This window comes from Balaenoptera physalus, assembly GCF_965194825.1.
Source record: "Balaenoptera physalus genome assembly, chromosome: 9".
Taxonomy (NCBI): Eukaryota; Metazoa; Chordata; class Mammalia; order Artiodactyla; family Balaenopteridae; genus Balaenoptera; species Balaenoptera physalus.
Genome location: NC_138888.1, coordinates 94084379 through 94103481, shown reverse-complemented (window position 1 = coordinate 94103481; position 19103 = coordinate 94084379). Strand labels below are relative to the sequence as shown.

General features: G+C 34.7%; 1 protein-coding gene across 5 annotated transcripts in view; it reads right to left on the bottom strand.

Annotated features, from left to right (window-relative positions):
* Positions 1–19103, bottom strand: part of PHIP (PHIP subunit of CUL4-Ring ligase complex) — a 125773-nt gene that overhangs the window by 72635 nt on the left and 34035 nt on the right. For all 5 annotated transcript variants that reach the window (XM_082474070.1, XM_082474069.1, XM_082474067.1 and 2 more), the window contains 3 exons: positions 5763–5984; positions 5381–5481; positions 1250–1320 (listed from right to left, as the gene is read on the bottom strand). In XM_082474070.1, the coding sequence (XP_082330196.1) occupies positions 1250–1320; positions 5381–5481; positions 5763–5984 (394 nt within the window). The remainder of the gene's footprint in view (positions 1–1249; positions 1321–5380; positions 5482–5762; positions 5985–19103) is intronic.

Genomic DNA, 19103 nt, shown 5'->3' with positions numbered 1-19103 from the left:
TTTGCTAACATAAGCTTTGCCTGGGAAGAATTTTTCAATGTTTACAGAAGTTTTCTTCTAACAAATGATTTCACCAAGTAACTACATAATCACGTTAAAATTATCAGTCATCATTGCTAGAAAACATGTCTTTTAATTCTGCTGAAATCCCTCTCTTGCCTCATTTCCCATCTGTTAAAACCCTATCAAATTTTTAGGGCCCAGTGCCTTCACTACAGGCTTTACAGACTTGTAATCAAATAAGCCTGCTCTCCTCCGAACTCTCACTCAGACTTTGTCTTGTAGCAAATACATTCTACTCTGCATTACAGTTATTTGTATATGCAATTTACTCTCTCTTGGAATCAATACCCTCCCATAGTGCTGAAAACAGTGCTATATACAATTGCATCTAGAGTACTCTGAAGCATATGTAGTGCCTATAAGTATGCTACTGCTAGAAGTAAAACTGTCTTCATGGCAGTAGCAGTGGAAATCTAGAAGCTAGTATATAAAGATGTTTAGATATTAGTATGGCAAAAATAGATTCATGTCCTCAGTTTGCAATCTCTTATCTCAGGTACTACTGCTCTCCACAATTATGAAAGGAAAAGAAAAGGTAAAACCGGAAATAAACGTGGAAGGAGCTGGTATTAGGAACATTAATTCGTGTTTCATTCTCTCATCAATTCGCTTAAAATCTCCGGATCATAGTTTGTTTAAAAAGACTCTAATATCCATTCAAAATGCTGCTACAAAAACTCAAAACATAATTGGAATCTTAGCATTGCTATACCACTACTTTTTAAAGAGCGAATAAGAATAATCTGGAGCAAAGTAATTAATAAAGATGTACAAATATCTATCAACCTATTTTACTTAGCTATGTATGCCTCCAAAATCCATAAAAATATAAAACAGATTTAAAAATACTTTTCTTTCAAAGAGATAACTATTCAAAGACTTATTCTTTAACAGTCAATTTTGCAACTATTTTATCCCTCCTACCAAAGAATTATGGTCTTCTTAAAGAAAAATCTTAATCATTTATACACTCAATCAAATGAGTATATAAGCTAAACTCGATCAAAGTTCAAATACTTATAAACTAGTTTACGATCATCCCCTGGTATGCACATGAGAATATGATTTATATTACAACAGTAAGTATTTTCCAAAATTTTATGTGTTCCACTAGAGTATCTCCTTTAAGTGGAGAATACAACTTATACAACTTTAAGTGGAGAATTAGGAAGAAAAAAAATCTTACCAGCACTAAAAGAAGAACAGATCATTTGAACTCCAGGCCGAGGGCGCTCTGTAAATTTTGCAGGTCTCGGACTGTAATACGAAAAATAACCAATTAAAAATATCCCAAAGGGACCAGCAACACCAGAACTCAGCTGTCTCAAAATATAACTACAGAAGGACAAAATTAAATAAGAAGCAACAGAGGGCTCCCTTCCTAAAAACAAGCTCAAAATCATTGTGTGTCATGATCAGCAGGATCTTGTGGAAACTTTAGATACAGATTTTGCAGGAGCTCCTGATTATACAAAAATCCACACATGAAACAAAGCCACTGTCACACCTGGCATGTAGTTATTGGTTACACTCACTTCTAATCATCTATCCAATTTAACAGGTTCTCAGTTTCATACAGCAGAAGAGCAATGCACAAATATATAAGGAAATACAGGTCATTTGTAAACATGAACAAACTAGCAAAATAGGTGCTGTCTCATTGGCATATATACACCATCAATCAATAAACTTTCTCAATATTAGACAGTGTTAATTAAACATCTCCCTCTGTTTACTTTCTATGAAATATGCCCTTTAAGACTCCAAAAACTAAGAATCCTACATTCTAGTGAAAATCTGAAGACTATTTGACTCTCACATCAACTATAATGCTCATTTAAAACAGTGATCTATAGAAAACAGGTCACACTCAACTATACTTACATTAATTGTATAATTATATTACAGATTATATGTTTTATATTAATGCTATTGACATTAATGCTTAGTGTTACAATCAACTATACTAAAGAAAAATTAAATTACAGATTTTACCCATGCCAGCTCCAATATATGTACAATGTATACGTAATGTTCCAAGACAGTGATCATATTTAAAGCCCTTCTTAACATATATTTTGACCAAGTTTTTCTCAGACTATTAGGAGAGAGAGCTAAAAAATAGAGCCTTCAACCAGAGTGCACTGCATAACTTTCACAATCCACAACTATTGAACACAGAACGGTTTCAGTCTTGTGGTCATTTAGGGAAAAAAATGTACAAAATACTTCTGATCTATCAATTATATATTCTGAACAACAGAACACGACAAAAAGTATTTTCTAAAATTTTTAAAAATAAATTTGTAAATAAATTTTGTTAACTGACATTTTAATAACTTTTCTTACTATTCACAGGCTCTGATACAGCTGAGCATAACTGATATGGAGAAAGAGAAACTTACACTCTTAAAACCTAAACATTTATTCAGAGGAAAATTAACTCTGAGTAAATTTATCTGAAACTAGAAAGGCAACTAAAAGCACTACTTCCATTAGTACCTTGTAGACTGTGGAGGTGTGTTTTTATTAAGTTTTGGCACAACTGCTCATACCTGTGCCCAACAACCAGTTAGTTAGCACTCATAAGCAGAATATGCAAATAATCATACAGATTGTCATTTCAAACGAATGTTAATATTTTTAAAGAGAAAAAAACAGATAAGCAGGTACATATAATTTATTTTTAAATGTACATTTGAGGAAATATTTCGAGACAAGGCCTGGAACTCAGACTCTCTGAGTTCAGTTCCCAGTTTTGCCACTGATCTGTGTGACCTTAGGCAAGTTAACATTTCTGTACCTCAGTCTTCTAATCTGTAAAATGGGGGTAAACATGAGAACATATCTCAGAGTCCCGGAGAGAATTAGATGAGTTTAATGCACATAAAGTGCTTAGTTCTGTGCCCAGCACACTCAGTAAATTATTATTAGCATTATTAGTATTTTAATTAGGTTCAACCAGTTCAAGATGGTCCATCAAGAAATAACTGCTATTTGGTTTGGCCTAGTGGTTAAGAGGAGGTCCTGACAGTGCACTTCCAGTATTTGCCTCAGTTTTCTCTCCTATCTGTCCTGAAGATAATAATTATACCTTCCTCATAGGGGTGTCATAAGAATTAATGAGATAACAGTTATAGAGTGCCTAATACTAGGCTTAACAGACTAAGTGCTTAATAAAAATTTGTAATCATTATTATCATTTGCACATTTTAGGATTCCAATTCTTTTCTCACATCTGTCTAGGCTTGGACACCGTCCTCCTACTCAGAGATCTCTTGAGCCAGTTTTCGAGTCAACCAGCCACTCAAATTACTCATCTAAGAAGCAGCGTCTTTACTAGTGGGAGTTGTTACCATACACATAAACCCTGTATAAAAGGGAATTTATTAAGAGATTTGGGTTTCCAGAACAGATTTCATTTACTGATAGAACTGATTCTTTCAATTAATGCAGACTGGGCTGCTGAAGTCACTTATCCCAGAGATTATTCAAAAGCATTACCGTTCAATACGATTTTTGCCTCTGATTAGTAATTAAGGCCACATTTTTCGGCAGTTATCAACCATGTATACATAAAGAAAGGAAAACAGGCATCTCAAAGTCTGCGTGTGAGGAAAATTGCTCTTACTTTTATGCCTGAACTCAAACTGAAAGTTTTCATGGGACAATTATAGTAACAAATAGAAAAGAATATTACTTATAAGTGACTAGAAAAAACTTTTATGTCCAAAAATAGGAAAATCACTAAGCAAAGTATGGAACAGCTCAATGGAATATAATGCAGCTATTAAAATTACGTGAAAAAAATTGTTAGGGTAGTGGGTTTATGGGTGAATCTACATAAAGGTTCTGAAAAAAATCATTTATATGGACTACATCACTTCTCACTTCCAAATAAGTATTACTGTACTTAGCAATGTAATCCTCTAGAAGCACAAAGTGAGAGCTTAATTTTGTAAACACATTTTTTGTTCCTATGTTGATTCGAAAATTGCTGATCACTTTTTCTTCAAAAACAAGATAGGAAAAGACGAAGGTATCAAAATCAGATCCATAAGGAGGTAAAGAATACTAAAAGGAGAAAACAATTAACTACTGCTATTGTCCATACACATGAGTAAAACATTTCATTTCAACTTTTATCTAAATGCCTACAGAAAGCCTTTACTATTCTAAATATTAAGAATGCAACTAAAGTGAAATCAGCTTGCTCTCTCCCAAGAGCCAAGTCTTTGATCACAATCCCTTCTGCAAAAGAACTATAGTTTGCTGTATTATGCTACCTATGCTGCCACAGCCCCCTAAATGCCCTGTCATAAGAGGCACTATTCAGGAATGTTCACACATATGAGGTTTATCTAAACATTACTGTTTCGAAATAACAAAGACATACACAAATTATTTTATTAAATAACTCAATTTGGGTTGATAATTTATAAACAGATGTCAGAGACAATTATTGAGATATATCTAATCTGAATGACTTTTTACCCTGAGAGCTCAGAGGTGGCCATTTCAACACTATGGAATCACCGTATGCACTACCTCCCCATTCACCGATTGTCCATGGGGTAAAATACAGCACTTCTCCCACCATATCCACTTGAGAGGTGGCATGACACAGCACAGAACCAGAGGGCGGGGAAGGAAATGTTACAGTCCTGGCCTTGCCATTTTTAAAAATTTTTAACTGTGGGAAAGTTGTTTAACTTTCCTTTGCCTCAGTGTCCTTAATCTAAACATAATATTGTCCAGACAACTTATTTTGATAAACCAAGATATTATTATAGGTGAAAGCACAAATGCAAAATGCTATTATGGGGCAGAGGTAAGGGTGCATCTATCTACCTTGATGTAGTTTAGTGAAAATTTAATGATTCCATTTTCCTAAATTTCCCTAGATCTACAATAAAATCCAGTCTATAGATGCGATAACAGAAATAATTACAATTCTTCTAAAGAACTAGGAACTCTGAAGATTATGCTCTCAGTACCAAAAGGAGTTACTGATATGTAACTGCAGCATACAAAAAAGAAGCGGTAATAAGACAGGTATATTCTGAAAGAGCTAGGGCTAGGAAAAAAGATAAGAGAAAAAAGAAATAAACATGTTAACAAAAATCTTTCTTTAAAGCATGAAAACAAAAGGAAAAGCATAAAAATGAAAGAGGTCAGTGAAGAGACAAAATGAATTTGTTATTTACTCAAGGAGAAAAAAAAGTAAAATTATTCCTATTGTTGACTACTTCACACTTTTGTGATTTCAACCATTAAATTATACACATTTATTCTATGAAATAGAAGAGCAACTGACTTTATTTTAAGGGTTCCAGCATCCCACAGCCAAAAACAAATAGTGCCATCTGCCCCAGTAGAAGATAGATATCTCTTTGAGCCACTGCACAATGGTGAGAACTGAAAAACAAAGAAAAAAAAATTTTTACAAGAAGAGTAACACAGTCCAAATAATAAACCCATCTTTACCATACAAACAGCAACTAACACTAACAGAGAATACTCAGAATTGACGAAGGTCATGGCTACCATGTTATTTAAAGTCCATGTATTTATAAAGAAAAGAAAAATACTCCTTTTTTCATTTTAGTTGGCTTTATACAATAGATTATAAAAGTGACTTCTTAAAATTTACTTTAAATTATAACCAACGAGGATTTTGCAGAGATTAAAACGATTACCTGTAGTGACGTTATAGATGCACTGTGGCCCTGAAGAACAGCCAAAGGCGCACATGTTCGCAGACACCAGACTCGGATCATTTTATCACAACTTCCAGCTGCTATCATGGTATTCTCATAGTTTACAGCCATGTCTGATATTTCAGCAGCATGGCCTCTTAGAGTAGCTAATAATCTCCCATCATCTGTTGCCCAGATTTTCACAAGACAGTCATCAGAACCCTTAAAATAAAAATGGATATTAATAGAATTAACTCTGTAAATTTTAATTGGAAATCTTAACACAGATTTAAAAAAATCATATCTGTTACATCCACTTCCCAACAATTATAATTTTAAGTACTAAAAAGTGTTAAATACTTGTGTTATGAATTTTCCTCTACATAAGGCTCTTTATTTTATTAAATTATTCACTTATAAAGAATACTCGTGTGCCCATCATCTAACAGGAAAAGCAGGATGTTAGCAATAGCTAACATTTACCTGTGGTCCCCTACCCACTACCTATATGGTAGCCTCTATATGGAGCCTTGTAAAAGAATCTGAACATCTAAAATAACAAAATTATAACTGCAAAACAAATGTAATACACAATAGTGACTAATCCTATCTATGTTAATATAAAAATGAAAGGAAGCTTATTTGAGGCTTTTTCTCCTAAGAAGCCAAAATCTATAATACATGTGAGTTTCCCATCATTGATCTTCAGCTAAATACATTACATATAAAATCACCCATCAGTTATAAGAAAAAAATTAATTTTATCTGTATGAAGTCAATAAAAATATATATATTACTTGTTTGCTGCAGCAGCATAAGCTCAGGAAGAAAATGTAAAGAATACAGAGTTTCCTATGAATTCCTACATTTACAAATAAACATTTCAACTTCACTTAGCCAAAGCAGCAGTAAGACCTTCTAGACCTTTTTTTTCTTTTCTAATTTTCCTTATTCATCCTATAGCTCAAAGTTCGCTCTTTTACCAACCTCTCCCTATTTTCCCCTAGTTTTTATATTAAAAAGTTTTAAACATACAAAAAGTAGAGAATATTACCAATAATCTCATATATCCATTCCCCAGATTCAAAATTTATCAAAAGATTGCAAAGGTTGTAGGTTAGAATTCTTTACAATCTTCCAATCTAATTTGTTAAAAACTACACACACACACAATTTTATCTGATATTAGAAAGTACTTAGAGGATCTACAAAAGCAAGTGACGCAGATAAGTATCCACTTCATACTGATGACAGACATGACATATAAATGATCACAAACACAGTATTAACAGAATATGTTAAATGCTGTATCTTAAATCAGACTCTGCCAACACTACCTAGAGCACTCTCAATTAACTACAAAACCAGTTCTGACTGACCTTTGAAGCAAATTAAATGGGTCACCAACCACTGAAGACTAGTAATAAAACTTAACTTTGGTGAATTATTCACATTAAAATCTGGTATTCCCATCACGTTCACTTAATCTCAGGCTCTTCATCTATAAAATAAGGAAGTTAAACTGGATGATCTCCAAGGTTCCCTTTTAAAATTCAGTGATTCATGCATTCATTTATCCATTTGCCTTGCGATTAAATACGTGCCCAACACTGGAGATTCAAGGGTGATGAATAAAGACATAGTATTCCTGTCTTTATGAAGCAAGGCAGAAGAATATAAATGCAATAACATGTCCTAAGTCCTATACTGTTAATCAGTAGAGATCTAAAAGGAGAGCAGTCTGTTTTTCCTCAAATGTGGAGAGGTAGAATCTGGAAATGAATCCAGAAGCAGTGATGCTTGGACAGTCAATACAATGTAGCAGCTTAAGAGCACAGACTCTAGAGGTCAAGAAAAAAATGGTTAAAAGATCAATAAAAGAATTTAAAATTACATCAAAAATGTCTAACACAAGTCAGTAAAAGAGAAGCAGAAGAACAAAAAAGAGATGGGACAAACAGAAACTATTAGTAAAAAGGCAGAAGTAAATCCAACCGTATCTACAATTCCATTAAGCGAGAGAATGGGACCTGGTGCAACCTCTTTCTACACGTTTGACCTCGGAAGAGTTGCATGTACCTTCTTTGCCTCATTCTTCTAATCTACACCTACCTCATACGGTTGTCACAAAAAATAAATGAGTAAATGAAGGCGGAGGGCCTGGCACAGAGTAAAAGCTATATATATACATATTTATATATATATATGGACTATCTACCATTACTGCTTTTGTTGCTGGTAGTATTCTTATTCTAATAATATTCTTATTATTTTAAAAAGAACAAATATTCCAGATGGCAACTAGAGAGAAAAGTATGACCAAAGGCATGAAAATGTGAGAAGTTCAGGGAACTGCAAGTAGTCTGTAAGCTAACTTAAAGTGTGAGGTGAAGGCAAGAGGATGAAGTCAGGGAAAAAACTGTGAAGGACCTTTCATGGGATACTAAGGAATATGGTATGTAATGGGGATCACTTAAGGTGATCAAGCAGGTGAATATCAGGATCAGATTTGTTTTCCAAAGATCATCTTGGCATCAGTATGAATTAAGCTTTCGAAAGTAGGAGGCCCGTTGAAAGTTGTTAACTTAGTACAGGCAGGAGAGAATGGTAATATTGTTATTAGAGAAGAGAAGGATTAGAAGAGATGGCTACAATAGGTATTTGGGGGAACAAAAAGGATGAGGACTACATCCCTGCCAACTGTGGGAAATGAAGAAGGAGCCTGTGTGTAGACTGTGATTTCCAGAAAGCTGGTCTACAATACCAGCTGGCACAAAGAAGTGCACTAGGTACCTGTTGGACAACCAAAAAAGGCTTTAAAACATTTATTCAACTCTCAATTTCTCTAAATTCCACAAATTAAGTCAATTTATTCACTTCATTCGCTTACCTTCTAAAACTAAGGCAGTATTTGCCTCTGACCTACATTCACAACAAAAATAAAATTTTAAGTATGCTAATACAGGCAGAATATGTGAAAAGAGTAAAATCATGTCATCTCATTATTTCTTACGTATCTGAATTAAGAGTCTGCTGTATATCTTACTATAGAAGGTGTATCACATATTTTCCATGTTAACAGAAAAAAAAAACAAAAAACAAAACCCATACATCTTTTTGACCAAAATGCCAGCTTTTAAAGAAAAGGACAGGGGTAACCTGTTATCTGAACTCAGCTTCCAGTGACTTTTCACTAATTAAAATTGAACAAAAAGTCCCACTATATTCCTACTGAGTTTATTAAGTTCACTAATTTAATATTACTTTATAATTCTGCTTTATTTAGACAAGTACTAAAAAACCCTCGCAAAACCAAAAACCAAAACTTCTTTTTGTATTAAAAAAACCCACTGTACACAATTCCCCCTATAGTGTGTAGTATCCCAGCTAACCTTTCTTTTCTTCCATTAAATTGCAGGAGAGAAATTTTTCATCGTACTTTCACTCTCTTCACTATCCTCTTCTATGATATAAAGTAGTATACTGTCCCCAACCCTTATCCCTGCTCACAGAACTCCTGGCAGAATTTCAAACAAAACCCTAAAGTATCCTCAGGCAATTTCTATTTCATCATTCATTACTTGTGATCATTCATCTATTTTTATGGAAATGTGAAACTAAATATGATTTGACAAATTCAACTAAGTTCTTTTAAAATGACTATCAGAGATACAAGTATACATAAATAATTGTTTGAAAAGGACTGCAGACAAGAAGAAGAATCAAATTTACTGGGAAAACATTTTTTTTTTAATTTTTATTTATTTATTTATGGCTGTGTTGGGTCTTCGTTTCTGTGCGAGGGCTTTATCTAGTTGTGGCAAGCGGGGGCCACTCTTCATCGCGGTGCACGGGCCTCTCACCGTCGCGGCCTCTCTTGTTGAGGAGCACAGGCTCCAGACGCGCAGGCTCAGTAGTTGTGGCTCACGGGCCCAGTTGCTCCGCGGCATGTGGGATCTTCCCAGACCAGGGCTCGAACCCGCGTTCCCTGCGTTGGCAGGCAGATTCTCAACCACTGCGCCACCAGGGAAGCCCGGAAAACATTTTTTAAAGCACCATAAATGTGTTTAAGTTGAATGTGGAAGGATGAACTAAACTTTGATAAAACTACTCTTTTTAAAAAGACCAAAATGCAGAGAATTTGAACAAATGATCTTTCTTTCCAGAGCCTACCTCAAATGTTAGTAAAGTCAATAATAAACCAACGAGTAGAACATTTTTAGTTTTCAATCAAAACTTTAAAGAGAGTATTGGACATTAAAGCAAAAGTAATGTTATTTAAATGGTGAAAAGAAAGAGATGGACAACACAGGCACAGGGGTCAGCCTTGGTAGGAGGGACACATAGGCTCCTAGGCTGCATGAAGGGGGAAGAGGTATGGTGGAGATAGCAATTTTAAAGCAAGCAGCAGAGAAATTAGATGATTCTAACCTTAGCAAGTAAGACAAATATCTGAAGATCATTTCCTTCAAGTGGAGAAGGGGGAAACAAAGAAGGAACCAAAAAAAGGTGAGCAAAGTTTGAAAATGTCGTGGAATTTTAAGAGCAATAAGAAAAAGGGAAAAAACCTGGAAGCAACGTGAACTTCCCGCTAAAATTAGATAGCATGATTTTAGAAAAAAATCTCAATTGACAAGTTTTTTAAGCAAGGTTCTAATGCCTAGGGGAAAACGAAGTATTCATTTATTTTCAGTAACATCTAGATGTTGCTGCTAGGACTGGGGATTTGGTAAGGTGAGAAAAGTTGGGAGTACGAAGTATAACTGGGAAACTAGAAACAAAAATTAAGCTGGAAAGGTTTTATCTGAGGAAGGTAATAGAAGGTAGGGGTTTTAAATGCCTGTTAGGGAGTTTCAATTTAACCTGGTGAGGAAGCTACTGAAGAATTTTAAGCAGACAAGGCATAGTCACTATAATATTTTAACCACGATAAGTTTTAAGAAATACACGAACTGGTGAAAATTGAAGATGCCTTTATGGAATTCATTTTTTAATCAAATTATAATATTAACTAGTGGTTAATGCCAAGCAAATATAAGACAGTAGTGGATCATTAGTTTCACTTTTCAATAATGTAAAATTGTCATAATTACCACGAAAGAGTACTCATTAATATGTTATCATTTGTCTGTTTACATCAAACCTAGTATAAAGATAACAAAAAGAACAAGTAGCTTTAGCTTACATAAATCCCCAAACAAATGAGATATACCAAATTTACATTGCTTTCTCTTAAATGTCAAGACATCTCATCAATGCAAAGATAAAGCCACGAAAGCTGAAAGAGCACCTTATCTCTATCCTGAATAAACAACAGTGTAGGTATTATTTGTGAAAAGGCTTGATAAAGGGTGGAACTTAAACAAAATTTAGATTTGCCTAAACTTACGAATTTAAAGTACCCTATGAATTTTCTTATTCCACAGCCACACCTAAAGCCACACACACAAAATGATTAAGGCAAGTGCCTTTAAAATTATCAACATACTCTGTAGCTTAGAACAAGAGGAAGGAAACTGAATCAGACATTTACTCTGGAATCATTATTTCTTTAATACTTTTAAGTAGACTGGTGGCACTAATGACATTTCCTTCCAGCGTACAACTAGATCTCTTACACTGCAGGTAATTCTCATTTTATGTCTATCTAAAAGAGGTTCCTATTTTGTGAATCCCTTTTGGAAACTCAAAGTTTCTTCAAAATAAAAAGTGTGAGAGGCAAATTTCAGATAAATAAAAACAAACGCTGACATTCTCTATAGTTAAGCCCAGGCAATAAATGTATTGTACACATTTGCTTTTGGTATTCTGGTAAAGGAAGTTTTCGACAGGTCTCTGTGACATGGCTTTCTACTTTGTCATGCACTTGGGTATTAAAATGTTCCTTAAAATCTACAAAAAACGTCCTACTTATTGATATGAAAATTTCATGAAACAACTTCAGACACAGGGCCTTCTTCAATCACTTAAATTCTATGTAAAAACTAAAGCAGGACCTAAGGTCAAATTTAAAGTTTCTGGAAGACAAGTTTTAAAGAGCTTAACTGAACTATTTATGTATATATGTATTCATTTATTTAAACTAAAGCTAGAAGATTAGAGGTAACAACTATGTGAACCATTCAATGATGAAGAAAACTACTCTACAGGATGGAACAGTAAGTGACAAAGAATTGTGGACTTCTGTGAGCAGAAAACCGCACACGTTTGGAAACAGTACAGCAGGTTGATTCTGCTCAGACGACCTTAAAATTAAAAAGTAGATCTGTAAACCTTTCCCTGCTAAAAGAGAAGCATCAATTGAAGAGACCAACCAAAGATTACTACTTTGACACAAAGATAAACTAGGTGATTTTTAATCTTATAGTGTCTTGGAGAATTTGGCAGTCCTTGGCAGAATCAACAAAGAGAATTCTCATTTCTCTCGCTACTGCTGCACAGCTTATGAGTCAGATTTCACCTCTTGATGTCATTAGAACAAACAGAATTAAATGTTAAAAACACCATGTATATGGTTATGCATACTATAATGTCATTTTCTTTTCAGGCTAAAAAGTAGCCTATTCAGGCAGCTAAAAATTGCTTGTAATTTAAATTTAGTTCAATGTTTTTTTCAAGAAGAGGCTATTGATTTTCTTTCTTACCAATCTATCAGACCCCTATTTCATTTCCCTTACAAATTACCCTAAACTTCAGTGTCAATCATTTCAACACACGCCAAATTTTCTCACTCCCTTGTCCACCTAAACCACCAATGACTAAACTTGTATCAACGTAATCATCACTTGCTCTTATCCTGCTCCCAGATGCCAAGTACCATTATGGAAAAGAAGACAAGGACACTAAATCTGCAACACTGCAAATTCATAACTCCTGTTTATTTGGAAGGCTAAGGCTAATCAGCAATCCTTTTCCCCCCATTCATCACTCTTTCCTTATTACCAGGTTTGATCACTCACCTCTAGAACCCAGTCCCACCCCCTAACCAAGACTCTTATCAGATAAAATATTTCACCTTGAAAAGCAGAATCTGTTCATTGTAAACCTAATTATCTATCTTTCTAAATAGTCCAAATAAACTGCTCTTTATCTATTTATTCATTTATCTATCCTCCATAAAGACCACTGTACATCAATTATCTCCTCTCATATCTTCGCTCCTAGTTCCTTACCCTTGACCCAGTTTTTCAAAACTTTACCTTCCTATAAATCACTGTACTCTAGCTCTCCTTTCCATTACTACCAAACTTACTGAATATACAGTATCATCCCTACGCTACCCCCCATGTACTTCTAAAAAGTAATTTTGCATTTCAAATTTACAGAAGTTTCAAGAGCAGTACCAATGTCTTCCATCACTCAAATTCATCAACTATTAACAATTCACTGCATCAGCTCCATCACCACCTTTCTTTCCTTTCTCTCCATATAACACACACACACACACCCGCCCATTAGTGTTTTTCTGCACCATTTAATAGTAGGCTGCAGACTTGACGCCCCGTCACTTTTAAATATCCCAGTGTGCATTCCTCTAAAACAAAGACACACGTCTACCTAAGTTGGGAAATCAATATTGATAAAACTGCCATCCAATCCACAGGCCCCATTCAAATTTTGTCAACTATCCTGATAACGTTCCCTTTTCCTTTTTGGCCTAGGACCCCATACAGCAACATGTTAAATTTTAGTTGTATTGTCATTTCAGTCTCTTCAATCTGGAGTATTTCCTGAGGCTTTCTCTGTGTTTCATGACCTCAGAAGTTTATAAAGAATACAGACCTTACATCTATAGGATGACACTGAACCTCAGTCTGTCTAATGTTCATTAATGACCAGACGCAGATCATACTGTCTTGGTAGGAATCCCACAGACAAGATGTTGTGTTTTCCTCAGTGTACCACTTCAGAAGATACACAATGTCAACCCATCCCACCACTAGTAAAGTTAATAACTTTGTCTTGTTAATGTTTCCCATGTTTCTCCCCTGGAAAGTTGCACTTTTTCCCCTTTTAATTAATTAACTTGGTATCTTGGGGGAACATATACAAGATTATGCTAAGATCTTCAAACCAGCATCTACCAGTCTTAGCCTCCGGCAACGACACACAAATGAATCAACCACCACTATGATAGTTGCCAAACCACCATTCTTTCTAAAATTATCAGTTGGCATTCCACTGTAAATAGGAGTTTTCCCTTCTTTCTCACTTAATTATTTATTTACTTATTTACATCAGTATAACTCACGGATGCCTACTTTAATCAGTGGTCATAACTCAGTCAAGGTCCTATCCGTCCTCATGGAGCTTATTAGTAAGAAAATACCATAAAAGCTAATTTTAAAAAATAAGAGTTTCAGACAGTGACAGATATTATAAGAAAAATATAGTAAGGTAATGTGATAGACAATGACGGAGTATGAGGAAGGAAGGTAGTCAGGGAAAAGTCTCTAAGAAAGCAGTGTTTGAACAGAGCTGCCAAAAAAGGAATCAGCCACAGGAATATTTTGGAGAAGACAATTCCAGGCAAAGGGAATAGCTAGTACAAAGGCTCTAAGCCATAAATGGGCTTTGCGAGTTTGAAACACAGAAAAAGACCAGTGTAAATGAAGCACAGCAGAAGAAGGGAATTTCTCTTACAGACATTTTTGTATATATCTTCCCTAACAGAAGTTTCTTACAAGAAAGGACATTATTCACTTCTGTATCTCTAACTGACTGGTTCATTCATTCATCTTTTTGTTGTTTGCCTACTGTATGCACCAGATACTCTGTAAAGCACTACAGACCTAAAAAGGTTTAAGAAAAAGACTTTGTTGTTAGGAAGCTCACAACTTAATAGAGACAGACATCTAAACAAATTCACTGCAACACAGAGGACAATACAATACAATAAAAGTATGTTCAGTGGTAATACACCACATTTGGAAAACAGCCTATTTTTTTTAATTGTCAAGTTTTGAAAGATTAATCTATACCGTCTCTAATTCTTCAATTCCCAATCCTTCCTTTGTGCATTGCAATCTCACTTCTACCCGTAAAACTAAAATAAAACATTTTTTCTTAAGTTCATTAATAGCCTTGCCAAATCCAAAAGATGCCTTTCAGTTCTAATTTTACTTTAGGTTTTTCTACCTTTCGTGAAATACTAATCCTTTGCCTTTTAAGACACCACTTCTTTTTCTATTTTTCTCCCAGCCTCTTAGGCAGCTCTTTCTCAGTCTTAATTAATGACTCCTCTCCTCTTCTTTAGTTTGTTTTAAAGTTGAAGTTTCAGCCTTTGTACATTACACATATGAGGTAAAAAAATCAATTTTCATATTCAACGATTCCCCAGTTCAATCCTCTAGCCTAGACCTCTCTCCTGAGCTCCCACAACCTGTTGAGCATTTCTATTTGGCAATCTATGTAAGTATCTCAAATTCAACATGTCCCAACCTTCACAAACTTCTCCACTTAAATCCTTACCACAGTAAATGACACGACTTTCTAACCAGTCACACAAGTTAAAAAACATGTCATTCCATACTATTCCCTCTCAATTCCTCCCTACATTCAAATGAACCTTTTAAATCCTAGAGATTCTATTTTTAATCTGTTAATTCCATTCCTACTTCCACTGTGAATCTTTCATGGATCACTGCTAGAACCTTTTCACCAATACCTCCGTATGAAGACTTAGTTTCGATCCATCCTCTACAATAATGCCAAAGAGATCATTAAAAAGATAAATTCTGCTCACTCTTCTGTCTAAATCCATCACTTTTGCTCCATGCCCTCAGGAAAGACATCCCTTCATGTCACAAAAGAATCTTAATGATTTTGTCCTGCAACAACATCTCTAGCTCTTGCTTAGCAGTGGTCCATATTTATTCTTTGCCATGTCCAATAATACACGATTGCATGTTACGTTCTCCCAATGACTGTAAATGCCTTTCCCTAACTCTGGAATACCTAGCTCAGTTGAGGTGTCACTCCTCTAGGAAGTTTCTCTTACCATCTCCTACCACACACTGAACTAGGTACCTCTCTCCTATGGTACACCTCAGCATCTTGTGCTGCCTCTAGCAGGCTTATCACATTGTGTCAATATTGTGTGTTGACTCTCTGCGAACTCTCCAGGGACAGATACTATATACTATGTCTGTCATTTCTATATCCTAAGCTTTTAGAACAGTGTCCGCCTCCTAAAAGACTGAAGTTCATTAAAGGAGTGCATAAACTCATAGTCTTTATTATAAATTACTGAATTTATATAAACAGCTTATGCTCTTTTGCCTTAATTTGAAGAGGTACATTTTATGTTTCTGAAAAAAGAGGGGGAATCTTTTTATATGGTCCTCAACATACTTTTATGAGTGAATGGCTTACTACTGAGAAAATTCATTAACTCTGCTTTTCTTTGGTAAATATTATTTGATGCAATGATTCTGAAATCAAGTAAAAAAAATTTAGAAAACTAAGAAAGAGAGAGAATTAGGGGGCAGTCTGACTTGGTAATTATGCTACCTTCCTCCCTGGGTTCTTCTCATTATTCTACTGGGAAATGTCCATTACTAAAATATTCTAGTACAAAATACTGGAAAATTTTCCTAACACAGAATTTCACTTATCAATCACAATGATTTCAATCTTGTATAGCATTTATAAATAAGATTTTAGTTAGGTAAGAAAATAAAATGGAAACAATTTATTTAAATCCATCTATAAAATTAAAAGCAGCAAGTGAAACTTAATAACTGCTTCCTGTATATCTTGTTCTATACTAACTGCATGCATCACTTCATGCAATCCCACAAAAATCCTGTGGGATTGGTACTACTATTATCTATTTCCCTCCTTTTTTTAACAGCTGAGAACACTGTAGATTAAAAGGGTGAGGTAATCTTTGTAAGCTGCACTGCTAGGAAGTGGTAAAGCTGTGCGTTGAACTAAGAGCCCCCTAATGCCAAAGCTGATGCTCTTAACCACAGGACTATACTGCCTCTAGCTGTGCCTCTAGCTGTGCCTCTAGCTGTGCCTACCCAGAAAGGACTCAAAAGTCCCTGGGAATGAGTCCCTTGGAAAAAGCTTTCAAATATACCTAACACTAGAACTTAATAATAAGTGTGCAAGGTCTTCAGATACCAAATACATAAAAAGGAAATATTGAGCTGTCCATTACTGAATTGTTATTCCAATAAATAACAACAGTGTGTCACTCTCTCACAGGAATCTTTCATTGTTCAGTCATAATCTACTATCCTAAAGTCTTATCCTATCAGTTTTCAAGACTGGTTTTCAAAGCATTTGTTAGTGGCTAATGTGTTCCCAGTGGAATAAAATAACATGAATAGTGAACACATATGTACTCTAACTCAAGGTGATAATCACAAAAATACAAAGAAATTTTAAGTAACAGTGATCTCATATCTTTGCATTTCTTGTCACAAGGCAACATTTTGGAATTTGTAACTGCAAATCACCAGTAAAAAATTACAAATGAGACTATAAGTTTGGCACAATTAGCAAATTATATCACATACATAAAACATCAACATTTTTAGACTCTTGATAAGACCATATAAAATAGTACAGTGATAATTTTCTGTCTTTATTTATGTATCTTCAACTAAAGGAAAACAATCAGAAAATCGCTTCCCTCTTCATATATCATTCAATGCTCTTAAAAGTAGGAATTACATATCTAGAACAAGGGCTGCAATTTTTTTCTGTACAGGGCCAGATAACAATTATCTTAGGCTTTTCAGGCCATACAGTCTCTGTCATAACTACTCAACTCTGCTGTTGTGGTACAAAAGCAACCACTGAGTGTGCCTGTGTCTGAATAAAATTTTATTTGCAAAAAAAAGGTGGCAAGCTGGATTTGACCCACGGGCAGTAGTTTACTAACCCCTGGTTCAGAGTGCCCGCCCAACTCTATGCCTATTACTCTACTAAATTCATGAGCCAGCAACAGTGTATTGTCTCACTGCATTTTTCCCTCAAAAAGTTGTAGGAGATTATGTGTCTAATTCAAATCAACACATACACAGTGCTTCATGAAGTACAACAATCAAATGCTTACCATCCCTCTCATTTTCAAAGAAAGAATTCCCACAAGGTACTTTACAGACATCAAAAATTAAGTAAGAAGTTATATATTTTTTATAATCTCAGTGCAACGGCATAACTTAATACTCACCAAAATGAAGTATAAACACAATGTAATGCATCTTTCTCATTCTTTCAATTTATTATTATTTTTGAAAGAATTCTTTTAAACATTAGAGATGCCAAATTTACTTTATGTTTTGAGAGCTAAATTTAAATGATAATATATTGAACTCAAAAAGGCTGTAAGTAATTTTCCATTACCATCTGAGAGCAAATTACTGTTGCAGGTATATCAAGGACTTTAGACAATATAGGGATAACTATTCCCCACTCTAAAAATAATAACCCATCAGAAAATTTTTTAAATTTCAGTTTTATTCTGCTTCATAGAGAACAGCAGAGATAAAAGAGAAGGTGGAAAAAAAAAAAAAAAAGAGAAGGTGAAAGGGAGAATACTAATGTAGGAAATAATCTGCAAACGCCTGAAGTGGATTCTAGAACAGGGGAAAAGATATGTATGGAAATCCTTTCCCACACCCTGCCATTTAGCTGTTTTATAGAGGACTGGGTGAACGGGTAAAGGAGAGAAAGGAGACATAAATAAATCTCAGTTTACAAGCATATTTACTTAAAAGAGGAATCTATAATTGTTGTGACTGTATAAAATTCGCAGCTGCTCTCTTCGAAGACAGAGATAGGAATTTCCATGTTAACTTCCATTTCCCATTTAAAATTAGGAATCCTGTGATTGAGTGTATATCTTCAGCAGAGTATTTAATATAAGTAGTATTTAACGGTAAGTACAACCATAATAGTGTAGTAAGTATTACCCTTAGTGGATATAATAGTCAAGGCACCTAAAAATAAATTGAAATATTTCCAAAAGCAATTTTCTCCCTTAAAGCTGAAAAGCTCTATTTTCTCCATTCAACAAGTTAAAAGAAACAGTAACAAACAAACCTAAGAGACTCTGAACACATGAGATAAACTGAAGAATGAGGTGCTAAGGATAAAAGGTAAAAGGAGAAAATGTTACATATGCTCAGATTTTTTTCTATCACCACTTTAAGGGAAATTTCTTAGACTCCCCTAATTTGCTTAACACACTTTGGGTGAAATGTCCTTGGTTTAGAATTAAAACTACTGTATGACATATTTAAAAAGGTCACACTGCATTATTTCATATAATGCTGGGAATTACACTTATCCACGAGGACCATAATATAACTGTAACTGTGCTAC